The sequence below is a fragment of the Furipterus horrens genome, unplaced genomic scaffold (assembly GCF_987537825.1).
Source record: "Furipterus horrens unplaced genomic scaffold, mFurHor1.1.pri manual_scaffold_8, whole genome shotgun sequence".
Classification (NCBI taxonomy): Eukaryota; Metazoa; Chordata; class Mammalia; order Chiroptera; family Furipteridae; genus Furipterus; species Furipterus horrens.
In genome coordinates this window covers 108,385,872-108,413,851 of record NW_028327178.1, presented here as the reverse complement: position 1 = coordinate 108,413,851, position 27,980 = coordinate 108,385,872, and the positions used below count along the sequence as shown (strand labels likewise).

Below are 27,980 nucleotides of genomic sequence, written 5' to 3'. Positions count from 1 at the left end.
GCCCTGGTCGGCTGGATGCTCTTTGGAGCCTGGAGGAGCTAATTACAGAGAGCGCCTGCTGGCTGGGGAGTGCCCCAAGTTGGCCACTTCCACGGAGCCCCTAGCCCGGCTCCAAGTTGACGCGACTTTTCCAAGAGTATCTAAATAGAAACTTCAGGGGTCCGGAAACCCAGCGGGGGACAGAAGAACTTCCCCTCACCATCCCCTTGTCTTGCCAGGGACCAGACTGGCTAGGGGTGCGCTTTGGCGGGAGGAGCGCACCGCTCCGGTTTGGCCAGAACAAGAATTGAGGGAGGCCTCCTTGCTCACTGCGAAGGCTTTGCGGGAGGCGAGGGACAGGAGACGCAAGGGGGTCGGCTGGGGGTCTGGATGGCAGGAGGAGCTGCACCAGAAGGCTGGGCGGGCTGCGCTGGTGTGCGCGCAACGCCGGGGGCTGTCTCCACCTCTTCTGGCAAGTCGGACCTATGAGTGCGCAGCTCCACTTACAACTATCGAGAGCCGGGAGGGCAAGCGCCAAAGGGGGCGCAGGGCCTTCGCCACTTCTTCGCAGGACCCCAGCTGGGCTGCCGGCGTCGGCTGCCGCTTGAGGGTCCCGCGCCTGAGCCTCGCTCCGCGCGCCGCGGAGGCGCCCCCGCGGCCGTCCTGCCGGCCCCGACGGGATGCCCGCAGCCATGCTGCCATACGCCTGCGTCCTGGTGCTTTTGGGAGGTAAGCCTCACCTCCCCCTCCCCCACCACTGGCTGGCCGCCTGAGGTCGGAAGGGAGGGAACTCGCCGTCTGACAGTCCCTGAGGGTCCCTGGGGGCTGCTGTAGGCGTCTAGGGGCCGGTGGGTGATGCTGCGTCCTGCGCGCCCTTCCCCGGGCTCACCTGGATGGCACCTGCCGCACCTTCAGGCTCCTCCTGGGCCGCGCGCGGAGGGATCGGTGTCATCACTAACCCTCCGCTCTGGGCGCCCCGTGCCGCTTGACCTCCAGGCACTGGTAGGAGCCTCTGGGCAAGCGGGGCTCCAGGGGGGCTGGGCCCTCCAAGGATATCTGGAGGATCCCCGGCCCACTGAGACCCTCGGGGCAAGGTACAAACCCCAGATGTTCGTACCAGGGTCTGGTCCTGACCTCAGAACCCTGGAGCCGTGGGTGCCCACGACTTGTGTTCTGACGCAGAGCTGGGGGGGGGAGTTCAGGCAGCATGCAGTGGCCCTGGGCCCAGTCCTGCCGGTAGGGTAGGGGGATGGGGCAGAGGGGTGGCAAACAGACCCAGGACCCCTGGTAGAGGAGAGGTGCCTTCTCCAGCACTCACTGCTCTTCTCAGGGGGTGGGGGACGGACAAAAGTCTGCCGATGCCAACGGCCCATGGTGTGCCACCAGTGGCCAAAATGACAATAACAACCCCAGTCACGGAGGGGTGTCCAGCCCGAGTGCCCGCACATTGGGACGGGTTCAGAATGCCGGGCCCGGAGTCAGGGGCCCAGACCCGCTCCCGCCAGCCTGCCCGGCCTCAGCGGCGGGTCTCACCCACGTTCTCATCTGTCAGATGGGCTCACGGAGACCTCGCCTCTGTCCGGGCTTCCCCGGGAACACTGAGCAGGCTGCCTGGCGCCAGGGAAGCATTCAGCCCAGGCGACCAGGGGCCACAGCCGGGCGGGTCCGCAGGAAGATGCCCAGGTCTCCCCGGGTGCTCTCTGCTGCATCTTCCTCGAGGAGCAAAGTCAAGTCTGCCTGCAGGAACCCCTCCCTCTGTCTTCTTCCCGACCCCCGATTTCTAAGCATGATCTTTGGAGGAGAGATGAAAGGGGTCTGCAGGAAGGTCAAGGGCAGGCTGGGTTAGCAGTTTGAAGAGTCGCAGATACACCCACCGTCAGGGTGCACTTATCGCAGGGCTGTATGGGAGAGGGACGCAGCTGTCCATCTTGGAGGCGCGCTCCGGCACCGTGGAGCCTCCAGGCAGCCCTGTGCATTGGTTGGGGGGCCAAGGAAAGCCTGACTGGGGCAGGGGCACAGCTGGGCGCGGGGGGGGGGGGCAGGGAGAGGGAGGAAGCCTGGAATGGTCATCTTCTGGACCCTCCAGCTCCCCCCCGCCCTCGGTCTGTTCTGTCCCATGGGGATGGGACAGCCCAGAGCAGTGGGACCCACTACCCTAGAAACCTGCAGTCTGGGCCTCCGTGCAGGCCTGTTGTCCTTGGCAGGCCCCGCGCCCTCGTCAGGCCCATAAAATCACCGCAAGGGGAGCATCGGGGCGCGCTCTCGGGGAGTCCCGCTGCTTCGCTCCGCGGCGCCCTTTCGCCAGGGCAAGTCACACAGATTCCACAGGGGAGGGGCCGGGAGGGCCACGCGGCCCCAGGTACACGGAGGGAGCGACCTGCTGGCCCCGCACTCAGACCCAGATGCTGGGAAGGGCGACGGGCCCCGCGGGCAGCCTTCGCCGCGGCCCTCCCTGCGCCGGGCACCGTTGCCCACTGGACCCTTTTTGCAGAAGTCCTTTCCGCCACGAGCTGCATGGCCAGGCAACGAGATCCTTCTTCTGCTCTAGTGAAAGGAAACAGAACCCGGTTAATCCTCAGATGCTTACGTAATTTCAGTACCTGAGCCGAGGCACGCCTGGACCTCACGTCGCCTCCCCAGGTGCCAGAAACGCTGTGGAGAAGGGCACACCGAAGTGACTTAACACCGAGCACACGCACACGCGCACACACGCACATGCACCCCAGGGCTTCTTGACCTCAGCACTGTTGACTTCTGCAGTCCAGATCTTTGCCTGACGTTTAGCAGGACCCCTGGCCTCTACCCCCTACCTGCCAATGTCAACCCCTCCCCAGTTGTGACAACCATAAAGGTCTCCAGACACCACCCAATGTCGCCTGAGGGGCACAGTTGCCCCTGGCTGAGAACCACAGGAATGGCAACATCAAACTCAACTGGGAGCTTTTCCGATGAATCTGTCAAAATTACCCAGTTGGATGGATTTTGTTATTCTTGCTCTGAGCAATCAGGAAATCAGAGGTCCAGGGGGGCCCCAAGAAAAACGCCGCCGCTAGGTAGTTTCTAATTTGGACGTGGGTTTTTCCCATTTGTTCTCGCCCCCCCTCGTCCCCAAGAATGTACTCTTGGCGGATGTCGGGAGTGGGGCTGTGGGGACGGGCGGTCAGGTGCCCACGGCGGCAGCAAACCTTCCTCGAAACCCTGAGATGCCAGCTCTGCCCTGTGCCAAGGCCCCGGCCCCCAGCTTTGGTTCCCTCTGCAGCAATTTCTGGCTTTAAAAAATCTCCTTACTCAACAACTTATGCCTAAGGGGGGAAATGAGAAACCACAGCTCCTTTCCTTGCTCATTATTCTTGGGGGGGTCTAATTTCAGTCCTGCTTTTATCTAACCATATACTTTGCAATGGCAAGTTATCATTTAGAGACAGATTAACCAGAACCAAATCACAGGCTAGTTCACAGTAAATTCGTTGTCAGTGTGGGGCTCCGCTTTGAATCCGAGAATAAAAACTGGGAAGAAAATTAACTGCAGGACCCTCGCCCAAAACCCAAATGTGAATAGAGCTCAGTAATCGTATTAATTGTTTAAGACAAAGAACATGATCAGCAGAAACGTCTGCGGCTCCGTGAGGCGGGGTCACCCCGGCCAGCTGTGTCGCTCAGCGTTCTGACCGAGGCTGTGATCTCCAAGTTCAGAGCCACCAGCTCAAGGCGGAGAGAGCGGCCTCCTTGATTTCAAAACCATCTGTGTGGCGAGGCAGTCAGAAGCTGCTCATGAAGAAATATCTGTGGGGTGCATTGGACGTTGACCATGTTAATGAAAGCTTTTAAGCCAGAATGAGCCCCTGATGAAACTTCCAAGATACGGTGCTTCACCACCCACGTCCGCCGGGAAAAGGGAGAGCGAAAGTCTAATGTGAAAGACGGGGGGCCGCAGCCAGCAGCTTGGGGAGCCTGGTCAGGAGGCTCCAGGGAAGAGATCGGGTCTGCCCTCCGCACAGTAGGGGGTCGTGAGTTGTGGCCGGGAGCTTGGTGTGGTTGCTCCTTATCCCAGAATGGCTTTCAGGGGCCTTTTGTGCAAAGCCAGCTTCCTGTCCCCAAATGACCCGATACAGGAAACTGGGGCCTGGGAAGTGAGGCACACAGCAGGAGGGGGAGGGACGTCCCTGAGAATGTCATCTCCCAGTTGGAGGGGCATCAGGCCGGCCAGTGGTCAGCTGGGTGTGGCTGGACCTGAGCGCTTGTGTGCTGTGCAGAGCCGGGAGCGCACCCAGGAACTGGAGGGAACTGGGTACCACCCTAGCTTTGTCACCTTCCCACTCTGTTATCTGTCACCTGGACAGATTCAGTCTGGGTCCCCATCAGTGAGTTGGGAATGGCGATATCTCTGGCCTCGCGGGGTGCTAGCAGGGGTCAGGACTTGACACCCAGAACCTAGTGGCCCCTCCGTGCCGTCCCCACGAAGAACCAGGCGCCGCCCTGAAGGTTCCAGACCTGGAGGAGGAGGAGGCAGTTCCCACCCTCAGCCAGCCACCAGCGCGGCTCCAGCTCGGGCTCCTTCCCGTCACTTCTAATCGAGGATGGCAGCCACGCTCAGGGGCAGTTTTGAGACTTAAGACGCTGCTGTCAAGAAGCAGAATATAAGAAAGTCCACCCTGTGGGGGCCCTCGGGGTCTATGGCCTGCTGACGAGGGCAGCCGTTTGAGTCCCCGGTTACGTGTGAGTCTGAGAGGGGCCGAAGAGGGAAGGATCTTAACTGTCGCTCTGCGGAGACGGCTGCGTAGGCTGGGCCTGGGCTTCAGCTCCCCATGGCCTGGCTCATTACTTCCTCCCTCTGTGCCTCAGTGTCCTCCTTTGCCCAGTGGGGCTGCCGTGAGGACTCAGTGAGACCGTCCACGTGAGAGGCTTAGTGCGGTGCCAGGCACAGGGCAGGCACTTGGCAGCTGTCACTCACGTCGTTACTAAGGTGACAGAACACTGAACTGGGGACCAAAGTACCCGCCTTCTCAGGGATGGCTGCAAAGCATGCTGGGCCGCCAGCAGTGCGGTGGGGGCAAGCGCGGTGGTGGGGGCTGGGTGGGGGCGCAGAGCAAGGAGGGAAGAGGGGTCCAAAGCCCGGGTTTCTGCTCCCGGAGGCACACGGGGGCTCAGGGCGCCCTTGCCTGGAGGTGTCTCCCACGGCCCGCTGACATGGGCGGGACCGCGCCACGTGTCCAGGGTGCTCTGTGTGTTTCCTGGGACTGCTGTACAAAGCGCCGCAGACGGGATGCCTCAGAGCAACAAAAACGTGCCATCTGCCCCGTTCTGGAACTATGGGACCCGGTGTCGGGGGGCCCGCGCTCCCCCTGAAACGCGGACGCAGAGCCTTCCTCGCCCCGCATAGCTCCTGCCAGCAGCCCTTGGCCTTCCTTGTCTTTGTCACTGCTTTCAACCACAGGTGACACTTGATGCTGTATTGTCTTCAGATCAGTCACTCCTGTCACTGCCTCTGTCGCCACATGGCTGTCTTCTTCCTGGGTGTCACCTTGGAGTAGGGCCCGCCCTCCTCCCGTGTGACGCCACCTTAACTGCGTCCATTTGTAACGACCCTGTTTCTAAGGGAGGTCACATTCTGAGTTAGGATTTGAACCTATTTTGGGGGGGAGACACAACTCAGCCCAGAACCCCCGAGAGGCCCACCGTGCTGGGTGGGAGGCACCTGGTCTTCCTGGGAAATGGAGATTCAAGAACTGACGTGGTCGGCCTGCAGCTGAGTGGTGATGGGACCCGATCAGCCACCCCCAGGGACCCAGGGCGGGGACGGAGGCTGGGCAACCAAAACCGAAATACCCAACGGTAGGCGACGACGTCGACAAATTTTGAGGGAATTATGCGCCCACAAAAAATTGTATATCAAAACAATATTGACCGATATGATGAGATATTTTTCACATAATGTTAGAAGAGCAACACGGTGTGAATACAGTGGATTTTAACTGTGTTTCCTGTTGGGGGGGGCAGCATCTTTCAAAAAGCTGGAAGAAAACACAAGGAATGAGCGGTTATCTCTGAGACATGGGATTATGGGTGATTCCTCTCTTTGCCCTTTTACGCCTTTTCTGTATCTCCTATAGGATCAGTTCTATTGGGGATTCCAGGGGAAGTCCCTGGGTGTCTGCTGTCAGCCAGATTATATCTCCCAGACCTGCAGTCCCCAAGGCCGGCTAGGACCTCAGCAGTCCAGGCCAGTTAGAGAAGTGATGGAGCCTGGGATTTGTGAAGCCTGGCCTGGCTGTGGGGTGGGGTCCTGATGTCAGAAGTGGGATCACTCAAAATGGCACCAAGGGTCCTGGGCAGGAGCGATGCTCTTGGGTTTACTTTGCTCCTGGTGTTGATCTGGGAACAGCAGGGTCCCGAGCATCCAGAGAGAGACAGCAAATCTGCAGTGGACAAGTGCTAGGTCTGCCTGCCTAGGCTCCATACCCACTTCTGCTGGCAGCAAAAGTTCCCTCTCTGACTCTAATCCTGGAGGAGTGCCCACCAAGGTGCCTCCCTCCTGCCCAGAGGAGGCGTTGCAGACGGAGCAAACATGGGGCTTGCCCTGGGACCTGCGGCCTTACATGCATGACCAGAAGCTAAAATGCACCATGCCCACAGGGGAGTCCTGGGGAAACAGCTCCCCTGGAGCAGCCCTCAGCTCAGCGAGCCCCTGTGCCCTTCCAAGGAGCCCCTTTAGTGTACATGAGTCAGACGTGGCTTCCATTGCTTGCCACCAGAGCTCCCGACCGCTACGGCTCCCGTGTGCGTTTTGAGACCACGCTCTCTGAACAGCGAGCTAAACAGTGCACGGGACTCACTAAGTCCCCGCTGTGAGCTACCCCCGGGGCTCAGCGTGCCTCACCAAGCCCGAGCTGCCCCTCAAGCCTTGGGATAACTCAGTACAGAGAAGGGGCGGAAAAGCAATAGCTCTCACCCAACCCTGCTCTTTGCCCCCCAAATATGCGTAAAAACAGAGCAGGACGTGAATGTATTTAGCTTGGAATGACCAGTGACCACAGTAAAACGAAATTACTTGTTCTTTGAAATGTACAATTAGACTTGTTTTAACATGTGTTTTGGGTGGTTGGGTGCGGATTCTAGATAGTTTGAAACTTAAGTCTCCTGTTTGGCCCACGGGTTTCAGCCAAACTCTGATGGGCTGCAATTTCCTTCCCAGCGACCCAGTTACTGAAATGAAAACCAACCTGTCCGTGAGCGGGAGTACCCAGCTTTTAAAATGATCGGTGTTTGGACCCGTCTTTTCTCCTGTGTTTGTACAGTACCTTTGCATTTTCATCTGCCTTTTGCAGAGGGTGGGTTGAAAGTACCCGCTGGATTCTCAGAGAGGGTAACGACCACCCCGTGACTGAGTGACTGGCTGCGCTTTCCCAGTAAACCCCACCCGGCGCTCTCGGGGGGGTACAGATGCCCGCGTGTGTGCATTTGTGCCGCAGGTGGGGGCCAGGGGCAGCCTGGCTTCCTGAGAAGTCGGGGTTCCAGGTTACACGTGAACCGCCAAGCCCGGGGCGTTCGGTACGGCTGCTGATCGGGGTGGGGGGACAGGCAAGGAGCCCGGGTCTCCAGAAGCCTCGGCACCCCGGGAATGTACATATTCACGGCCAGGGAGCCTCTGGGGCTGTCGGAGGCCGGAGCTGCTGGAGTTCATTATGAAGAGGGTGAAACATAGTCCCTGCTGACACAGGTAATTTGCTCCGAAAGGCCTTTTCTTTTCTCACCCTGCCGAAGCACAAAGACAAGCCCCTTTCACTATCCGCTCCCTCTTCTCACTTAGGAGAGCTTCAGCGAAGGAGCAGGCCCTCCCCATGTTTTTAGATAACTTCATTTACCTTCAGCTCAGTGGTGGAAACATTTCTTCAGTCCAGTGTTCAGTTCTTTTTTTTAAGAGATTTTACTTATTTATTCTTAGAAAGAGGGGAAGGGAGGGAGGAAGAGAGGGAGAGAAACATCAATGTGTAGTTGCCTCTTGCACTCCCCTAACAGGGGACCCGGCCCACAACCCAGGCATGTGCCCTGACTGGGAATCGAACCGGCGACCTTTTGGTTTGCAGGCCAGCGCTCAATCCACTGAGCCACACCAGCCAGGGCCGGTGTTCGGTACTTAAACAGGCATTCAGTCAGCGCCTACTATGTGCCAGGCGCTGTCCTACATCCTGGGGACGTGACAGTGAATAGGACGGGCCTGCCGGGGCTCTCCAGTTGGGTGGGGGGCGGGGGGAGCACAGGCAGCCAATTAGAAACTAATAACTAAATGAGAACATGACCAATGGCGACAGCGCTATGAATGCAGAAGAGAATGGGAGTGGGGTGATTGTGGCCGGGGAGGGTGCTGCTGCCGGATGGGGTGTCCCTGGACAGAGCCAGCCACGCTCCTGGGACGAAAGGCACCTGATGGGGCTCGACAGGTGGGAAGGCCCTCAGACAGGTGTCCCTGAGCCCGCCAAAGAAAGCTCAGGACCTCCAATGGCTGGCGCAGGAGAGAGAGATGGAGTCAGGAGGCGGGTGGGCCACCTCGGCCTAATTCCAAGACCAGCTGCATGGGCTCCAGGAGTGAAGACCGGAAAGCATCTCCGTGGGGGACCCGATTCATCCCACAACAGAAACAAGGAGATGACTCCCAGATAGCTGCTCCCGGGGGGATGGCGGCCCCGGGGGAGGGGTGGAGGTCGTGGTGGTCATTCATTCCCCCAGAGTGAGCTGCTGTCTGTGCTCCGGCCGGGGCCCTGCTGGGGGCTGTGCCTACCCAGAGGGTCGCTTTTTCTGACTCGCTCTTGAACTCTAACTAGCTTCTGGGCCAGCGGTAGCCCATGAGAAGCGGCTGGGTTGGAGGCCAGGGAGGCAGGAGTGCTGTTTGCCTGGGTGGGGCTTAAGCTGTCCGAGAACAGAGCTGTGCTGAGCTACGTTATTACTCACAGAGGGCACGGCCCCCGAAGGCAGCCGCGCCGCCCCTGTGCACAGCCCAGTGGTGGCTGCAGAGAGATGTGTCAACAGCAGCCACAGACTTTTCATGCGGGTGGAGGACCCTCTGAGAGGGTGGGCCGCCCCCCAAACTGGGTCCTAATTAGTGGAGCAGAGGAAACACCTGAGGAATGAGAGGGCTCTGGCCACCCAAATGGACATGTGGCTGGGATGAGACTCCAAGGAAGAGGGTCTTGGTGGCCACGGGCGAGAACAGTGGGTGGGGCTGCAGATGTCTGTCTGCAGGTCCCGACAGAACCCGGGTGGCCGGTCAAGATGATTCTCCTGAAATCCCCCCTCCAGCCCCTCTTCCTGGTCCAGTGAGTCCTGATCAGCCTCCCCTTAGACCAGCAACGTGCGGCCTTTCTTTGCACAGGGGCCAATTCAGGAAACCAAGGATATTAACAGAATTCTTTTTTTTTTTCCCTTGAAGAAATTATATCCCTGTTAATCAGGAAATGCAATACTTGAAATTGCACGTAAGTGTCCTTTCATAGGCTCCCAATGACTGAAGGGGTTCACTTTGGAGCTGAAATTTCAGCAGCCCTAGAACGAGCTTCCACCAGGCTCTGATGATAATGCCGCCCCTCGGAACAAATTTCATTATTATTATTGAGCAAGACCCTTCTGAAGCTAGTTTACATTGTCTTTGCTTGGTCGACCTTGTGTGTATTGAATTGGAAAAGGCGGTTTGTATTGTAAGGACTCTTAATAATGTTTTGTGTGTGTGTGTGTGTGTGTGTGTGTGTGTGTGTGTGAAACGAGGGACTTTTCCATTGCAAATGAGACAAGGAGCACCGTACTTAGCACCGAGACCGCCTCAGTCTGTTTTGAAACAATTTTCATTAGGCAGGTTTCTCACCGTAACGGGGATTTAAATTTTATTTTAAAAACGGCCCCCCGCCCTCCACAACACATATTCACGTACACTCCTGCACGGGAGGAAACCATCTGGAGAGAGACACACACGAATAATATGAGCTGCTGCTGGGAACAGAGCAGGAGGCCGGGCAGGCGCTGAGCGGAACTCTGCGCGCCTGCACCGCGTTCCTTTATAACGATGAGAATAATCAGAATGTATTAGTCGAGGCTGGAGGGGGTGCCTCCCACCAGCGGTGTGAGCTTGGGTTGAATTGTGGCTTCCCCCCAAATCCCCAGGTTGAAGCCCTAACCCCAGGACCCTGGAATGTGACCTCATTGGCAGGCAGGGCCCTCAGTGCGGTGACCGAGTTGAAATGACGTCATTAGTTGGGACCGGGGCCCCTCCTAAGAAGGGGAAGGTGGCCGCAGAGGGGGACGGTGTGAAGCCTGGAAGAGGCAGCAGCCACGTGCAGGCCGAGGGGCGGGGCCGCAGAAGGAACCACCCCTTGATCTGGGACTTCTGCCCCCAACAAACGTGAGAGAACCAGCCGCTGTGCGCGCCCAGCCTGTGGGGCTTTGCTATGGAATCGAACAGGGGAAGCCACGGGCGGGTGGGAGGGTTTCCTTCTCTGTGAAGGGGGCTGTCCAGGTGGACCCCACGGCCCCCCTCCGGCTCCCCTCTGCCCTCCCACGCCCCCCCACTCCAGTCCCACGGCCACTTGCCCCTCCCACAGCCCCGGGCCAGTCCCGCCGCTGCGCAGGGTGCAAAGCGCTGTCGGAAGGATGATCACGCCGCCACCACCCCGCCACTGGCCTCTTCCAGAGCACCCAGCGCGTTTCCCACGTCCCCCGCGCAACCCTTGAAAAGACGCCCTGGGTCCGTGGCACCGCTGGGTAGGTCTCCCATGCCCCACCCCGACCCCCAAGAGCCGACGACCCCCGCTGGGCCCCGCGGGGCGGCACCACGGAGCCCCCACGTGGCCTGTCCCGACCTTAGGAGGCCCTAATGAACCTGGAGGCTGCACAGGGGCGCCCTGTCGCATGGCGCTGAACGGGGGACGCCACCCAGCCACATGGCACCCCCCCAATCACCACTCAGGGTCGACCTAACTGCGCCCCACCCCCCGCTCCGGGCCGGACCCCGTCCGTCCGCAGCCACAGCTCCGTTCGCTCCCGCCAAGGCCCGCCCACGCCCTGCCCGGGCTCTGCGTGGGCATCGCTAGGTGAAGACGCTGAGGTCACACACTGGCCTTTCTTTTCAGAATTCAGAAGACCAACCTGAACTCATTAACTTTGGGGGAGCCGGGCCTGATCAGAAACGCCCCTTGCCTGTCCGCTCATACGAAGAGGCCTCGGGAGCGGCCATTGTTCCGCCCTCGGCGCACCCACGGGGACCAGGCACGTGGCGGCCCCGGGCTGAGGCTGAGGAAGCAGGGGCGCGGGGCGGGGCCGCTTCCCAGGGTCACTGAGCAGTGACCTCAGCTGGGAGGTGGCACTCCAGGCCAGCCGATGGCCCTGTCGGGGTTGAGGACGTTGGAGTGAGCTGGGGCCGTTGGCCAGCACCCCACTCTCGGCCGCGTGCACCAGGAATGACACGCTGGCTGTTTCCCTGCCATCGGGCACCATGCAGAGAAGCCCTCGCCCGTCCCTCCTTTCCCCACAGCAGGCCTCTGGCCCCCTGGCACGGACGGGGGACACTGAGGCTCCCCAGCCTTTCACTCAAAGTCACACAGCCCGGATTCCATCCTAGATGGGTCTGGTCCAGCCCGGCTCCAGCCACAGAGCGCCACACCTTCAAGGAGCCCCGGGCACAGGGAGGACGAAGACCAGCTGTGTGCAGGGGAGAAGGAGCCTTCCGCACGGAAGTTAACGCATGCCACGGTCAGGGCGCAGAATGTGGCTCCGAGGCCCTGTGACAGCTTGATAGGACGTCAGCTCTTTCACACATTTATCAGCAAGGGCGCCCGCCTCCCTGATCTGCACTGACTGCGGCCAGGGATGGGCAGAGAGGGACCAGAGCCCCCACTTTCCCCGATGGAGACAGTGGAGGAGGCGGCAGACTCCAGGGGGCACTGGAGGGCCCGCCTTGGCACAGGGGTCGTGGGCAAGTTCTCACTGAGGGCATGACACCTGGGCCAAAGCCTGAGAAAGAGCATCCTGGGGGGGCGGGGGGGGGGGCAGGAAACTGCATGTGCAAAGGCCCTGGGGTGAGTATAAGCAGGATGTCAGCCATTTCAGCTCCAACAAAATGCCACAGGCTGGGAGGCTTCAACAGCAAACAGTTGTGGAGCCTGGGAGGCCCAAGATCAAGGTGCCAACAAATTCTATATCTGGTGAGGGCCCACTCCTCAGTGTTCCTTCTCGCTGCGTCCTCTCATTGCCGAAGCGGGGGGCAGGGGGGCGCTCCAGTCTCTTCCACTGCTTGGAAGGGCACGAATCCCAACACGGGCGCTCCACCCTCATGACCTCATCTCTACATAATCACCTTTCAAAGGTGCCACCTCCAAGTGTCATTGCCCTGAGGAGTAAGGACTCAACAGATGAATTTGGGGGGAACACACGTTCGGTCCATAATACTGGGTATGATGAAAAGAACTTGGCAGTAGGTCAGGGTGTAGTCTGCCACGTGCTAGAGAACATAAGAGAGGAATCGTGGGTGAAGACTGGGTTTTGTCAGACTTGATCAAAGCCCATCGTATTTCATGGCTCCATCATATTTGATGCCTACAAAAATATCTGTACTCTGAACTATAAAACGGACAGCTCTGAACCATCTCTCACACCAAGAACCAAACCCCACCAGTCTTTGGCCACCGGTTCAACTTCCCTTCCTAAAGTTTCCATACCTCCTTCCTTGATTTAGTCCAGAGCAGGTGGGCCCTGCGTATGTTTGTTAGCCGGGCCTGTTCTTGAGCTGTATAACAGTGAGCGCACGTTCCTTCCCTTCCCTTGGGTCTGTGAACATTCCATTTGTGCCCAGTTTGGGGCTATTACAAGCAAGGCTGTTACAACATTCTAATACCTGTCACCTGGAACACATGAGCAAGAGTTATAAAATCTGAGCCAGAGCCCTGGCTGGTGTGGCTCGGTGGAATGAGCGCTGGCCTGCAAACCAAGGGGTTGCCAGTTCAATTCCCAGTCAGGGCTCATGCCTGGGTTGCAGGTGAGGTCCCCAGCTGGGGATGCACTAAAGGAAATACACTGATGTTTCTCTCCCTTTCTTTCTCCCTCCCTTCCCCTCTCTGTAAAAATAAATAAATAAGATCTTTTAAATCTGAGCCAGGATCTATCAACAGGTCAGGAAGCCCCATTAGCGAGGCTCAAACAGAGTGTTTTCTTAAACGAACCAGAAGAAACGCTGCAGAGGGGATGGCTCATAGTAAGAGCCCGTATTAGCCCCTGAATCCTCCTTCAGATGCGTGTGCATGCCGGCGTGCAGTGCATCCACACGCCAGCGTGCGTGTGTGCAGGTGTACGCATCGGGTGTCGGTGTTAACGTGCGTTCCTACCCGCGGGGCAGAGAAGGTGTTTGTCAGCCACTGCTCTTGAGTAAACTTCTAGAAAGTTAATTTCCACGGGTTGTTCTACAAAATAGTCACTGCAGTTCATGTGCCAGACCACAGGCTGCCCGTCCACCTTCCCCGCACTCGCCCCTTTGGGGTTCATGATGTTTGCTGTCGGGTGAGCGCGAGAACGGCGCCTCGCCGGGTCCCCCCTGGCACAGCCCTGCGCACGGGGCTGCAAAGCTCCCCACTTCCCCTCCCGTGCACTCTTCAGGGAGCGTCTCATGCCCAGTTTCCACCGTCCTGTTGGTCTTTTCCGCAGGGTCTGAGGGACCTCTTCGCACCCTGTGTGTGTGAGCCCCGTGCTGGTCGTGTGGGCTGCGGGGTCTTTCCTGACGCGGGCTTTCCTTTTCCACCCTTTCTGGGGCGCTCTGAGCAACAGAAGCTCCTGCGTTGAATGTGGTATTAACACTCTTTGCCTTTTGTATGCTTAGTTATTATTATTATTTATTTTTTGCTAGCTCGAGATCATAAAGATATTCTTCGACATTTCCCTCTAAAAGCTTTAGCATTTTTGCCATTTACATTGAAGTTTTTTATCAGTTGGAAATTGATTTGGGGGTATGGTGTGAGGAAGGGGTTCATTTAAAAAAAAACTTGCATGTGGACAGCTAAGTGTATGGCCCTGTTTGCTGAGCAGCTGGCTCTTGCCCCTGGTCAGCAGCCCCGACACACGTCACGCTGATAAATTCCACGAGTCCGTGTCTGAGCCCCTAGTCTGTCCTGTTGGTCAAGTCATTTATCTTTTTGAGGAATATACAGCGTTACGGTGACTCCAGTTCCCAATAAATCTTGATCTCTGACACAGCAGGCCTCTGTAGCTTATTTTCTTCCATTTCTGACACCTTTGCTCTTTTATATAAGTTTTATAACCATCTTCTCAAGACCCTAAAAAAATAATAATCCGCTGGGATTTCGACTGGAATCCATTGTCTATGGGTCAGTGCCGTACAGAACAGACATCTCTTGACATTTCCCATCCACGAATATATCAGTTCATTCCTTTATGTCTTCTTTAATGTCTTTCAATACATTTTTATAATTTTCTCCACATACGTCTTGCTCATTTTTATTAGATTTATTCCTAGATACATTATACTTTTTACTGCTGTTGTAAATGGTCTCTCCCTGCCACCTCCATTTGTTGCTGTCACAGAAGGTAATTGATTTTTTTAGTGATTTCTGTTATCCAGACATTTTGCTGAATCCTCTGATCGTTCCTAACAATGTTTCTGGAGATTCCGAGCTGCGAAATAGACACCCACGTCCCCTACAAACAGGGGTAATATTACTTCTTTGGGAACCCTCATAATTTTCTGCATCTCATCTCACTCCTGGCACCATCGGGGAGCATTGTCGTTCCGGGGGCTGTGGCGTCCCTTCTTATTTCTGACCGCAAACGTCCAGGATTTCACCACGAAGAATTATCGTTTGATGTAGGGCTTTGGGTACTGCCCTTCCTCATCAGGAGGACGTTTCAAACTATTTCTCCTTTGATAAGATTTACTTACCATGGTGTCTGTGGGATTTTAGCCGACGCTGGCCCTGTCCCTGTGAGTGGGAGACAGTTTTCTCTTTTCATCTGTGAATGTGAATGACATCTGCAGAGTTTTCTGATGTTCGACACTCCTGCATTATTGGCGCAGACCCAACATGGACCCCCTGCATGACCTTTTAAAAATACTGCTGTATTCTACTGGTCGATATTTTATTCAGGATTTTTGCGACCACATCCATAAACGAGACTGTCCTGTAACTTTCCTTCCTCGGACCGCCCTCAAAAGGCTTCGGAAGGCCACTCTCTTTTGAGGGTCCTGTCAGAACCGGGGAGCCGGGCAGGGGCCCCAGCCGGGTGCACGCATGGACATCAGTTTCATGGATGCTGAAAACGTGAGGTGTTCTAGGTTGTCGGGGGATTGTGCCCTCCACCCTTCCGCCAGCTCTTTCCTTTTATCGCTGTGCTTCTTGCTGTCATGTGTTTGGGGTGACCAAAGCATTTGGGGGACCCAGCGCATGGGAAGATGGGCTGGGAATGACCCGACTCCGTGGGGTAGGTGCGCGTGTTTTGCAGCCGCCTGCGTGGGCCAAGTCACGCCCACCTGAGCAGGGGCAGGCTGGCTTCTGGGACACCGGGGCCTCTCCCCGCGCACCTTCATGCCGTGCCATGAGGCTGCCCTTGAGGTGGTCCTCTGGCACCGTCCCCAAAACTGCGGGCGCGGAGGGCGGCCGGGGGTCGGGGCTGGCCGGTGGGGAGCTGCTTCCCGCTACCCAGTCCACGGGAGAGAGGCTCGGTGGCCGCTTCCCAAAACGTGGTAACGACCCCAAGACGTACGGCATCATAACCATAAGGTGGGAGCTGAAGACACACCTTCCTCGTTGTCAGTGACCACAAATGTTTCCAGTCGACGCAGGCCAGAGGAAGTCTGGCCGGACCTTCTGCACTTGACGTGGAGCATGAAAATGCAGTCTGTCCCAGGGAGGCAGCCGACACTCCCACCCGAAACGCGCGGGAAGAAACCATCGTAAGGACTCCGGCCAAGGTGGCAGCGTAGACAGACACGCCGCGTCTCCCTCCACAATAAGAAGGAACACAACTACCTCAGAACTAGAGACCACCAGAAGTTCCAGAAAACTGAGCCGCCTGGAAGTCCAGCAAACAAAGATATAAAGAAGAAACACTCACCCGGACAGGCAGGAGGGTGGAGAGGACGCGGTGTGGTGGTTGCAGCCTCGGCGGCAGCAACAGGTCAACAGAAAGCGCAGTCACACATTTTAAAAAGTCAGGAGGGACACCTGGGCAGCGCTCTCAGCTCCCCACCGGACCTCGCAGCTCACAGTACCAGCGCCGGGGAAAATCAAGCCTCATTGCTTCTGACTGTGCAGACCAGTGGGGGTTGGGGTGGAGGCAGAAACTGCTGGTCTCTCAGCAGCGTCTGCTTGTTTAAAGGGTCCCCACGGTCCTAGGACGTCCTCAGACCCACCCATTCTGGGAACAACGGCCAGGGCAGCAGCTAGAGGGGCGCCAGTCCCATACGGAAGTGGGAGAGGTGCCTGGAAAAGGGGCGAGTGCTTAGCAAGTGGCATTGTTCCCTCTCGGACCCCTCCCCCACACACATCGCCACAACGTGGTGAAACAGGTTGCCTTGCACTGACGAGTCCCTAAGGCTCCGCCCCTTACAATGTACCAGGTGTGACAGCTCTACCTGGGACATGGAGGCAAACACAGGAGCCTGTCAAGTTGAGAAGACAAAGAAGTATGGCCCAAAAGGGGGAACGGATCAAGGTCCCAGTGGGAGAACTAAGAGACGAGGAGATAGCCAACCTCACAGACGAGGAGACAGCCAACCTAACAGGTGCAGAGTTCAAAACACTGGTGATAAAGATGCTCACAGGCTTGACAGATATGCTTGAGTATGGCAAACGCATAAGGGAAGAAGTGAAGGCTATGCTAAGTGAAACGAAGGAAAATCCACACAAAACCAATGGTGAAGGGAAGGAAACCGGGGTTAAAATCGATGACTTGGAACATAAGGAGGAAAACAACAGTCAACCAGTGCAGAATGAGGAAACAAGAATTGAAAAAAATGAGGAGAGACTTAGGAACCTCTGGAACAACTTTAAACGTGCCAACATCTGAATCATAGGGGTGCCAGAAGGAGAAAAGGAAGAGCAAGAAATTGAAAACTTACATGAAAAAATAATGGAGGAAAACTTCCCAAATTTGGCAAAGCAAATAGACATACAAGTCCAGAAAGCACAGAGAATCCTAAATAAGCTAGAGCCCAAGAGGACCACACCAAGACACATCATCATTAAAATGCCAAAGTTTCAAGATAAAGAGAGAATCTTAAAAGCAGCAAGAGAAAAGCAGAATTACCTACAAAGGGGTGCCTATTAGACTACCAGTTGATTTCTCAAAAGAAACTTTGCAGGAAACAAGGGACTGGCAAGAAGTATTCAATGTGATGAAAAGCAAGAACCTACAACCAGGATCACTCTATCCAGCAAAGCTAGCATTTAGAATGGAAGGGCAGATGAAGTGCTTCCCAGACAAGGTGAAGCTAAAGGAGTTCATCATCACCAAGCCATTATTATAGGAAATGTTAAAGGGATTTACTTAAGAGAAAGAAGATCAAAACTATGAACACTAAAATGACGACAAAGTCACAACTATCAACAACTGAATCTAAAAAATAAAAACCGAATCCAACTAAGCAAACCAGGATAGGAACAGAATCATAGGTGTGGGGGTGGGAGTGCTGGAGGGAAGGGGGGTGCTGGGCAGAGGGGAGCAAAAGGAAAAATAAAAGGGACTTCTGTAACTTCCTTCCTCCCTCCCTCCCTTCTGCCTTCCCTCCCTCTCTCTTTCCTTCCTTCCTTCAGTCTTGCCCAAGGTTTATCTAATTTGCTAAGGATTTCAGAGAACCAGTCTGGGCCTGATGTCTGCTTTTTTCTCCTTATTTTACCCTTCTGTTTGCTTTATTGGGGCATACTCTATTTTTCTTGTTTTAACTTTTAAAGTTGAATAACTATCTTTAATTTTCAGACTTTCTTTTTTAAAACATAAGCTTATAAGCCTGTAAACGTCCTTCCAAGCCTTGCCCTCTCTGCACCCCACAGGTTTTGGGGAGCGCTATGTTCTCTGCTTAGCTCTACATTCCGTATTTTTAACTTTATTCTGATTTCTCCCTAGAGGCCTGAGTGTTTTAGGAGATTGTTTAAATTTCCAAACACATGGACTTTCAAAAACGTTTTTCTTTCTGACTTGTAGTTTAGTTGCACTGTGGTCAGAAACGCGGCCTGTGTGGTACCAGAGCTCTGAATTCGTCAGGATTCACTCTCCGGCCCAGCGGGCTCAGTGTCTGAGTGCTGCATGCATTTTCCCACTGCTGGGCACAGCGTTTTGTAGACGTACGCGTGTATCTGCGTAGGTGTGTGTACACAACACGCATTACAACATACGTCAGGTGCACGTGCGTGTGTGCGCACACACATATAAAATGAACTCAGTTTGTTCATTGTGCTTTCAAGTCTTCTGCCTCATTACAGACCTTCTGTCCCCGCGACCTATAAGGACCTGAAAGGGCTGCGGCGAAAGGTCTCGCTCAATGATGATGGATGTGTCACTGTCTCCCTTGGCCCATAGCAACTTTTTCCTTCACCCATTTTGGTGCTATTTGGTGATCAGATATTCCAGGCAAATTGGATGGACCTTTTAGGGCGTGACCTCTGCCCTAATAATGCTTTCAAAAGTGTACCCTGTTTTATCCGATTTCCTTTTATGTAGTATTTGGCAAGCACGTGTTTTTCAATCCTTTTACTTCGTGTCCTCATGATTTAATGATGTGGATAACGTATATCAGGAGTTGAAAGAATCCAATCTGATAACATGCATTAATAGCTAAAAAATATATTTAAGGAATTAGTTGAGTTGTGTTTATTCCTATTACTTTTTTTCCTTCTAATTTAGAAGTTATCGCCCTGGCTGGGTAGCTCAGTTGGTTGGACTGCCATCCACATACCAGAAGGTTGCAGGTTCGATCCCTGGTCAGGATGCATATGGGAGGCAACCAATCGATGTTTCTTTCTCACTTCAATGTTTCTCCCCTCCCCCGAAATTAATAAACATATCCATTGGTGAGAGTTAAAAAATAAACATAAAAATAGGAAGTTATACAATATCTCTATTTTTTAGTGGCTACCTCTAAAATTATATCTGAATATCTTAACCCTTTTCCTGATAATGCAAGGAATTTGGAACAGTAACCTAACCATTCTCTCCCAAACTACATGCTACTGTGTCCGGTATTTATTTTTGCCTTTCGGGGACCTTTAGAGATTGTCCATTTATTCTTTTTTCCCCCTAGATTGGCAACATTTCCCATTCTTCGCTCATTATAGCTCTTCAAATGAGACATTCCTTCTTCGTGAGGTCCCGTGCGCAGAAGGTCACTGAGCGGCGTGGCAACCGCTCGGCGTTTGTTTACCTGGCAATGTTTTGTCCTCGTTCTCGAAAGCTTACGTGGCTGAGCACACAAATGCATGCCGATGGCTCTGTTCTCCGGGTCCCAGCGGCCATCTCCTTTTCTTTGCCCTGCCCGACACTGACTGTCCTTGTGACACCGGTGGTTTGGTGTCTTCTGTCACGTCTGGAAAAGGATCAGGCCTTTTTCCTTCACCCATTGCTTATCCACTACCTTTTTTGCTCTCGCCGTTTGAGAGACATTAGTTAGACTTCTGCGTTATAGCTCCAATGCCTCTTCACTCCTTTTTCTTAGTTTTCAGCCCCTTACTTCTCTTTCCTGAATTCAGGGTGATTTTTTTTGCATCGATTTTCCAGTTTGCTGATTCCCTTTTCAACTGTATCTAATGTGTTCTGTGATCCAACTACTAAGTTTTTATATCAACAACTTTATTTTTCATTTTTAAAGTTCTATTTGATTGTTTTTCAGATCTGCTTGGTCATTTATATTGGCTTGTGTTTGTTGCTCATTTTTAAAAATTCCATATTTCATTAAATATTTCATATATACTTAAAAATAATTCCAATATCTGATGCTCTTTAGATTCTTTTTTTTCTTCTAAAAACTCTCCTTCCATAGTGGGTTGCTTACTTGCATATTTGGTGATCTTTAATTGAGAACTCATGCTGATCAATTTTAATCCATGAAAAATCTTGGAGTCAAAAACGGACTGTGTATTCCTCAAGAGAGCATTCATATCTGCTTCTCCCGGAGTCAGGGGGTGCCAGCACCTCACCCTGGTCCCCGCCAGCCTCTTACCGCAGGCAGTGCTGACGGTGGCACTTGCCCCCCAGGGGTCCCACTGCAGCTTACTCTGGGGCCAGGGAACTCAGAGGCTTCCCCACTTTCTGACAAATTACCTTTACATCACATCTCTTTGCACGCAATGAGGGTGTCCCTGAACATGCTCAGAGAGCCACTGTGCAGAAGCAGGATGCTGACTCGCATTTTCCAAAGGTCATGGTAGCTGTTCTGTGAAGAATGGGCTCCGGGGCGGGGTCGGTGCCGCCTGCCGTCCTGCGGGTGAGGAAGGGTGGTGGCTTGGTCCAGACCGGTGGCAGTGACCACACAGAGAAGGGCAGAGCTCCAAGTGAGCCAAGAATCTGCTGAATAAGCTGTTCATTTATAGGCACAAAAACGTGTGACTAGCCACAAACTGTCATTAATTTGTCATTTCTCTCCCACTGGCCATGTCAGACTCACAGACCCGACAGTGTGGACCAAGTGCAGGACCGCTGACCCTCTTGGGAGGGAGACCAAGCACCAGGGCCAGGGCACAGTCTGGTCATGTCTATCAGCGTGTTCCATGCAGACACGTCTTTATTAGGAACATCTCCAAGGACACACACAAAATGTACACTAAGGTACATTGAAAGGATGCCCAACATACTGTTGTCTGTAACAACAGCAAAAAAAAAAAAAAGACCATAATCTAAAGAGGATTGGCTAATGAATCAAGATTCGTCTGGATTGTGGAATACTATTTTGTCTTTTCCACAAAGAGATTAGTCTAAGGTGGAAAGAGAGCTCTGATAATTTAAGTGGAAAAGAGGAAAATGCAGAACAATGTGTATAGAAAGACAGCATTCGTAAAAAAAAATTTTAATAGCTGAATAAAAAAAAATCTACATTTATATGCAGAGATTGGCACGCAACTATGTTCTGGGAGGGCGCACAAGAAACTGCTAAAATAATTCACTTCGGAGGGAGCACCCAGGGCTTCGGGGTAGAAAGCTACTTTCACTTTCCATTTTACACCTTTTTAATACATTTTGAGAATTCCCCTGCAAGCCATGGGTCGCTGTGGTTTGGCGAGCTCAGCCTGTTTTATCCCCTGGTCTCTTCTTGAGGAGGCACCGGCTGGAGCCCCTTCCGAGTGTCCCGTGGTCCCTCCCCTTGAAGCTCCCCAACAGCCAACTTCCCTCAAAGATTTCTAAAAATGATTTAAGTTTAAAAACATAGATTTCAAATATGCAGCGGACGATCTCATGTTTGTAAAAAATAATTGGGTACACGCATGGACGTGTGAGTAAAAACAAAAAAAAGGCCGGGAAGGATTTACTCACTCACTCAACAAAAACGTCACGTGTGTCTGCCGCGGGCCGCGGGTGCTGTGGACGATGCTCAGAGGGGGCAGAGCCCGGGCCTGCGGCATCCCAGACTCTGGGATCTAAAGGGTAACGTGTACCAGCAGGCTCGTGGCAGCCCACTCAGACGGGGGTGCCTGTGACTGAGCTTCCCGTCACCTCCTCGCTCTCCTGTCTTTGCGATTTGCTGTGGGGGCCTGTGTCTCTACGGCATAAAAGAACTTACATAAACATAAGAAGTCGTGAACTGTGGCCTCTCTGCCCCCTGGCTCCATCTCCCTTCTCCGACCCCGGTCTCACCCAGGCAACATCCGGACACACTGATCCCAGCACCTGTGCTGCGCATCTGGATCCCGAATGGAAGTGGGCGGCCCACACTGTGCCCGCGACCCCACTGCAAACAGCGCTGTGCCCCCCCTGAAAGTTCCCCGGGCCCAGCCTTTCCCTGGAGGCTGTTTTCCTTGGGATTCTGCCTCTGGCTGACTTCCACCCTCTGTCCTTGCCTCTTGTGTGCATAGGGACAGATGTGGGGCCCCAGGCCAGCACCCCTTGCGGCCCCTCCGGGGTGCCCTGGGAGGCCCTCAGACAGCTCACCCACCAGCCACGGCGCCTCCCTTCACCCCACATCTCCAGGTCCCTCCTCGCCTTCGCCTGGAGGTTTGAGGTCACCTCCCACGGTGGCCTTGAGCCCCTCCCTCTCACACTGGACTGTCCTGAACGCGCGCCAGCCGGGCCTTAGAGCCTCGGTGCCCAACCACCTGTCACATCTGATTGCCACTGTCCTTGGGTCAACATTTCTCTCCAAATCCATGAACTCATCTCCCCTTATTTTAAAGATACCCTCTCCCTGTGCGCACTGGCCTTGTGCCCACTATCAGCCTGAGTCCGGAGAGACGTGCTGGCGGCCCCACGTGGACTGCCCCCTGCGCCCCTGGGACTATGGAGATGCCAGCAGGTAGGCACAGGCCCCGTGGAAAGCACTGCCTTTCAGAGTGCCTACCGGCTGTCGCCCCCACTCCCCTGCATGGCTCCCCGTTTGAAGGACACTCCAGGTCCCCTCCACCCCCAGGTGGCTGGGCCTCTCCATCTCTCCCCATGACAACCCTCCAGTGCCTGCGCCCTGCACGGGGCTCATTATGCCTCCCTCTCTGGTTGCTATTTCACACCTCCCTGCTGGCTTCGCAGCCTCTGCGCAAGGACCCATTAGGGCTCCTCCACCTGTCAAGCAGCTCCTCACCTACAAGACTAGAGAGGCCACAGGCAGCAGGCCCCTCATTGGCGGCCCCCTCCTAGACTGTCCCTTCAGCAAATGCACGGGCATCAGCAGCTCATCTCCGGGTTCTAGCGGGCTGGCTGGGACACCAGGTCCTGTGCCCTTGGGGAAGCATCTCTGCCACCTTGTGGGCAGGCACACAGTAGGTGCTCAGTGACTGTCAAGCAAAGAGTTTCTAGGTCACAGACCTGCTCTGGAGTGTGGGCCTGTCCACCTGCCGACTCATGGGACTGGAGCTGGACACGCTCAGACTCTGCTTCTTGGAGCCTCTGTTTCCGCACCTGCAAGATGGGGACAATCACAGCACCCACCGTGAAGGCGGGACAGGAGGGTCCCGCAGACAGGTCAGCGTGGGCTTCGCAGCCACCAGAGCCTTGCAGAAACGGCAGTTCGTTATTGGGCGGTGCCCGGGAGAGTGCCCGCTAATCAATGGCTAATCCGCTCCGGTCACCCAGTCTGCACTGCGCTGCCCCTGAGCTGGGTTCGCTCTCCCAGGATACGAGGGCCAGGTCCAGGGAGGCAAGAATTACAGCCCTGTTTATTTAACGTGTAGGAAGCTAAACAGTTCCCTGTACCTTGCCTGCAACACGTAAGCCAATATTTGCGTCTTTGGGATTCTATTTGTATGAAAATTTAAAAATAGGGTTCGGACTCTCAGCAGGTCTTTCTCCCGAAACTCTGGAAACGCGTTAATTTTCTAGACGGTAAAATAATGCCATAATTAAATATTACCATTTCTCTTAAAATAAAATCTGGTGACTCCTAACAAAACGGGTTTTTTTCGAAACATGATATCGGTTTTCCCACAAAATTGCACTCCGGGGACATTCCTTATTTCGTACGTATGAGAAAGACCCGGAACTTAATCTCAACACAATGTAGGAAAAATTGATTTGTTAAGTTACAATAATTTTTTTGCATTTAAAGTCTTCATGTTTCCTGTAGTGGCTGACCGCCCCATCCCCCAACCCCCAAACGCGCATTTGGGGAAAGGCCGGAGGAGCCAAGATGTCTTGCTTCATTGTTTATGAAGCTTCTTGTGGTTCCAGTTGGAGTTCTTGTTTTGTGTTGCGAATGTCTTTGAAAGGAGACGAGGCTAGGTGACCGGGTGCCCCTCGCCCTGGGGTCTCCAAAGACGTTCTCTGCGCGAGTGGAAAACGAAGCGCTCCCACGTGGAGGGCAGCGTGGGCCCCAACGCTCGCCGGCCATGGGCGCCGTCTTCACCGAAGTCGGGGTGGACGGAGGGGAGGAGCCCGCTGGCCCTGGGCTGCAGGCTGAGGCTGGAGGAGGTGGTGCCGGGTTTCACCCGAGCGCCCAACCGCCCCAACCAAAGCTCAAGACGGCCCCCTTGTGGAGACTCCCAAGAACACCCCCGTAAGTGGCACACGTCCCCACGCTCTTGCCTGTGAGCCCCAAGATCTCCCGACACCCCTCAGACCCAAAGGCGCTCAACGGCACCCACCAGCCTCCAACCTTCTCGCCTCAAAACCTAAATATCTCTTTGAGGCGAGAAGGTTCTCGGGCCTTCCAAGGAAGACGGGGTGGGAAACGAGGCCCGGAGGCCCCAGGAAGAGTTAAGCTCTCCAACGGGCCTCCCCAGGCTCCCTGTTCCCGGAGCATCACCGCCCGCACGCAGGCGTCTTCTTTCTTGTTGAACGTGTCAAATCCTTGGGGTTATCTTGCCAAGTTCCTGTTCTATAGAACAATGGAAGCGTCTGTCTTCTGCCAAGAGTGAGGGGGACTCAGTCCAATGGGAGAATTCTAGACACATGTGCTGTTTAGCAAATACTGACTCGGAATGGCACCCCTGGGAGACCCAAGCACGTCTCCACCCAGGCCCGCGCCCCTCGCCCCCCTCCTCAAAGCGCTGGATGGGACATCGCTATCAGTGGAGGGCGTTGACCGAATTCGGCAAAAATTTTAATGATGGAAGGGCCTGCGTGCAGATCTGGGACGCTGGCGTCGGAGTCGCACTAAGGAGGCCTCGTGTCCAATACACCAGAACATCTGGGTGGAAAGGGAAAATCAACCATCAATCATTCCGATGCCTCAGCGGTTTGAAAACAGCTGGGCTCTGGCTGGAATTTTCCAGTTTTCATCTGGGTGCAAGCCCCAGCCAGAGCGAGGCGTAATTAGCATTATCAGGGGGCCCAGGGAGAGTTCTGATTGAACGGATTTGTACTGGAACATTCCTAAACAAACAAACAAACAACAGAAACCTGGCTGATGAGCCAGGCCTGGTGGGCCAGGCAGGCTCCCCAAGCCCCCCATTCCTTTCCCACTCCGTGAGCTGCTCGGCCCTCCTTCCTCAGCTGGAAACGCTCACCATGGCCGTGGGGAGATGTCTGTGTGGCCAGCTGCTCCCCTCGACCAAAGTTTTTGCATTTCAGAAACACAAACGTAAAAGAATCGCCGCTTCCACAAGGTGCCCAGCAAGGCCCACCTTTGCCGCCGACCCTGTGGTCCAGCCTGGCCTGGGACGGGGCACAGAGAACGGGAGGAGCTGTGACAGACCGAACTGCGTCCCCTGGCTGGTGTGGCTCAGTGGATTGAGCGCCGGCCTGCAGACGGGACAGTCACAGGTTCGATTCCCGGTCAGGGCACAAACTGAGTCCCTTCGCTGGTCCTGGCTGCTGATGGACCTGCTGTCCTGCCCCTTCCCCCAGCTGGAAGCCTGCTTTCCCAGGCAGCCAGGCCCCCCGGACACCCCCGCCCACCAGGCACGGGAGGGCAACGTTCCAAAGTCCTGGGGCGCCGCTGGGACTGGGGTGCGGACCGTACTTTTCCGAGAGCGCACATGAGAGAGTCCCGCAGGAATGCGAAGCGGGCTCCCCACCCTGGACCTTGAAGGCAAAGAACCTCGGAGTTGATGGAAGATGCTTCGCGGGCGCGGCCAAGGGAGGGGCGCGGGGAACGGGAAGCTCGGGCCGTCGGAGTCCTGTGCTTCGCTGGGGCCGCTCTGGTGCCTTCTCGGGGAGTTTCCGCGCCGTCTGCGTGACTTCTGTGTCGCCGCCGCCGCCTCATGAGGCTCGCTGGCCCCGGCGCGCGGGCGGACGTGGCACCAGCACACGCCTCATGCCCCGACGGGGGAGCGGCCGCCGCTTCTAATCCGCAGAGGTGGTTTTTGGGGTGGGGATTTTTATTTAAAATGTGCACAGGGTTCCCAGTGCAAACATTCCAGGTGAATGACCTCAAGCTGAGGATTTTGAAACAAACCAGAGGGTTTCTTTAAGCAAGAGAACGCTTTTCTTTTTTTTCAAAGTAGATCTTAATTAGGATCTTGGTACATAAACCAGAGCGAAGGGTAAGGGCTGCTTGGCCTCAGGTTGGGGGAGAGAGACCGGAGCCCCACTCACTGGCTCTCCCTTTGTCTCCCGAAAAAACTGCCAGCCGTCTTCAGGAGCAGCTGGAAAACCTCGGACACGGTGCAATGCGACCCCCACGGTCCTCTCCGGAGCCGGAACCAGAGCCGGAGCTGCTCGCTCCGCAGGCAGCCCCCAGCCCCATGCGGCCCCTGCGCCCAGAAACACGGCCAGCTCTACATGGAGTCGGGCTGTGTGTACATGTGCACACCCAACTTCGAAGGCTTGTATGGAAAAAAACATGTAAAGTATTTCGTCAACAGCTTTCTCATGTATTACGTGTTGAACTATCCTGTTCCGGGCTGGTTCAAATATCATTGAAATTAATTTCACCCGTTCCTTTTTAGCTACTAGGAAACCTAACACCACACAAGAGGCTTACAGGTGTGGCCTGCGTTGTCCCTCCTGACCTGACCTGGGTTCTGTGCATGCAGGTGGGGCCCTTCCTGAGGGTGTCACACGGCGCCCTGGCTCGGCTGCAGCAGGTCCCGAGCGTCAACAGAAGCTTTAAAGGGGAGCCCTGCATCAGGCCCCTGTTGCAGACACAGCCCGTACTCGAAGCTCACGGCAGAATTAGAGGCTCACACCTCAATGTGCCTTCATCTGCTTCTCTTTCCTCTATTTGCCTGGAGCAGCCAGTCGGTGTCCCAGCCTCTGAGAAACGCCCTGCCAACCTCCCTTTCGCCCTCAGCCAGACCACTGCTAGCCCTCTCTTCTCCCCGTCCATTCCAAGCCAAGCCACACTCACGATGGACATCAGCAGCCGGTTTTACAAGGGGACCTCCCGAGGGGCGGGAGGAGGGCCGACAGGGGGCCCTGGGCATTGGTCTCCTAAAGCACAGGTCAGTTGTCCGCTCGTTCAGTCATTCAGCTACACGTCAGAACGAAAATTGGCACAGCGCTATGTGACGAGTTGTCCTGCTGCTCGTGCCTTCACAGAACACACACTTACTGACCATCCCTCGGGCGCACGCTAGGTGCTGGGGATCCTAAGGACCTTCCTCTCAGAGCTGGAGAGCTGGTGGGGTGGGGATAGTGAGAGAGAGGAAAGAAGAAGAAAGGGAGGAAGTAAGGGAGGGAGAAGGAAATGAGGAAGGAAGGAAGGAAGGAAGGAAGGGAGGAAGGAAGAGAGAAGGAAGGAAGGAAGGGAGGGAGGAAGGAAAGTCGAAGAGCCCAGAGTGGCACCTCAGTAGCAATGAGCACACCCAGCATTCAGATCTTGGCTTCTAAACACCATTTTCCAATTTTTTAAAAACACCTGGACTCTGCGGAGAAACGCCCGATTCCCGAGTTGGGGCAGGGGAAGTCTCAAAAGGAGCCTGGAAGATGGTCTGGCACCAGAAAATGCGGGAAAAAAAGGACAAGACCACGTGTAAAGAACACATGGGCCGAGCTGGAGACCATCTGAGCCACAAAATAAATAATGATGGCAGCAGGTCATAACCTAGAAGGTAAAATAAGCATCTGGGAGCTTCCACCAGTACAAACACTAATCAACCGCAGAGGTGGACGGGACATGGGGCCGAGCTTCCTGACGGCACAATTCCAGCTAACGAGTTCAGAAGGAGCAACGGGGCCAGAGGACGGCCATTTGGAAGACACCACTGTCATAATTTCCGTAGGCAGGAAGCATCAACGGTCATCAGCAGATGCTGAAACTGCAGGGGCAGTATAAGGAAAAACAAGGTATCTACATTACCTCCCAGGGTAACCCCCGTAAGACGACGATTACTTATCGACAAAAAAGTGGTCATTAAACAGTGGAGAGACCTAGCAGACACCTCTTTAAGCAAGTGGTCAAAATTAACGTCCCCAGTCTTGGGACAAAAAGCCACCGCAGG

The 27,980-nt window shown here is 55.0% G+C and overlaps 1 protein-coding gene across 1 annotated transcript in view; it reads left to right on the top strand.

The window, feature by feature from the left end:
- Window positions 1-644: 644 nt before the first annotated feature.
- Window positions 645-27,980, top strand: part of APCDD1L (APC down-regulated 1 like) — a 39,769-nt gene continuing 12,433 nt past the window's right edge. Inside the window, exon 1 of the mRNA XM_090285340.1 lies at window positions 645-708. Within this exon, the coding sequence (XP_090141466.1) occupies window positions 660-708 (49 nt within the window). The 5' untranslated portion in view covers window positions 645-659. The remainder of the gene's footprint in view (window positions 709-27,980) is intronic.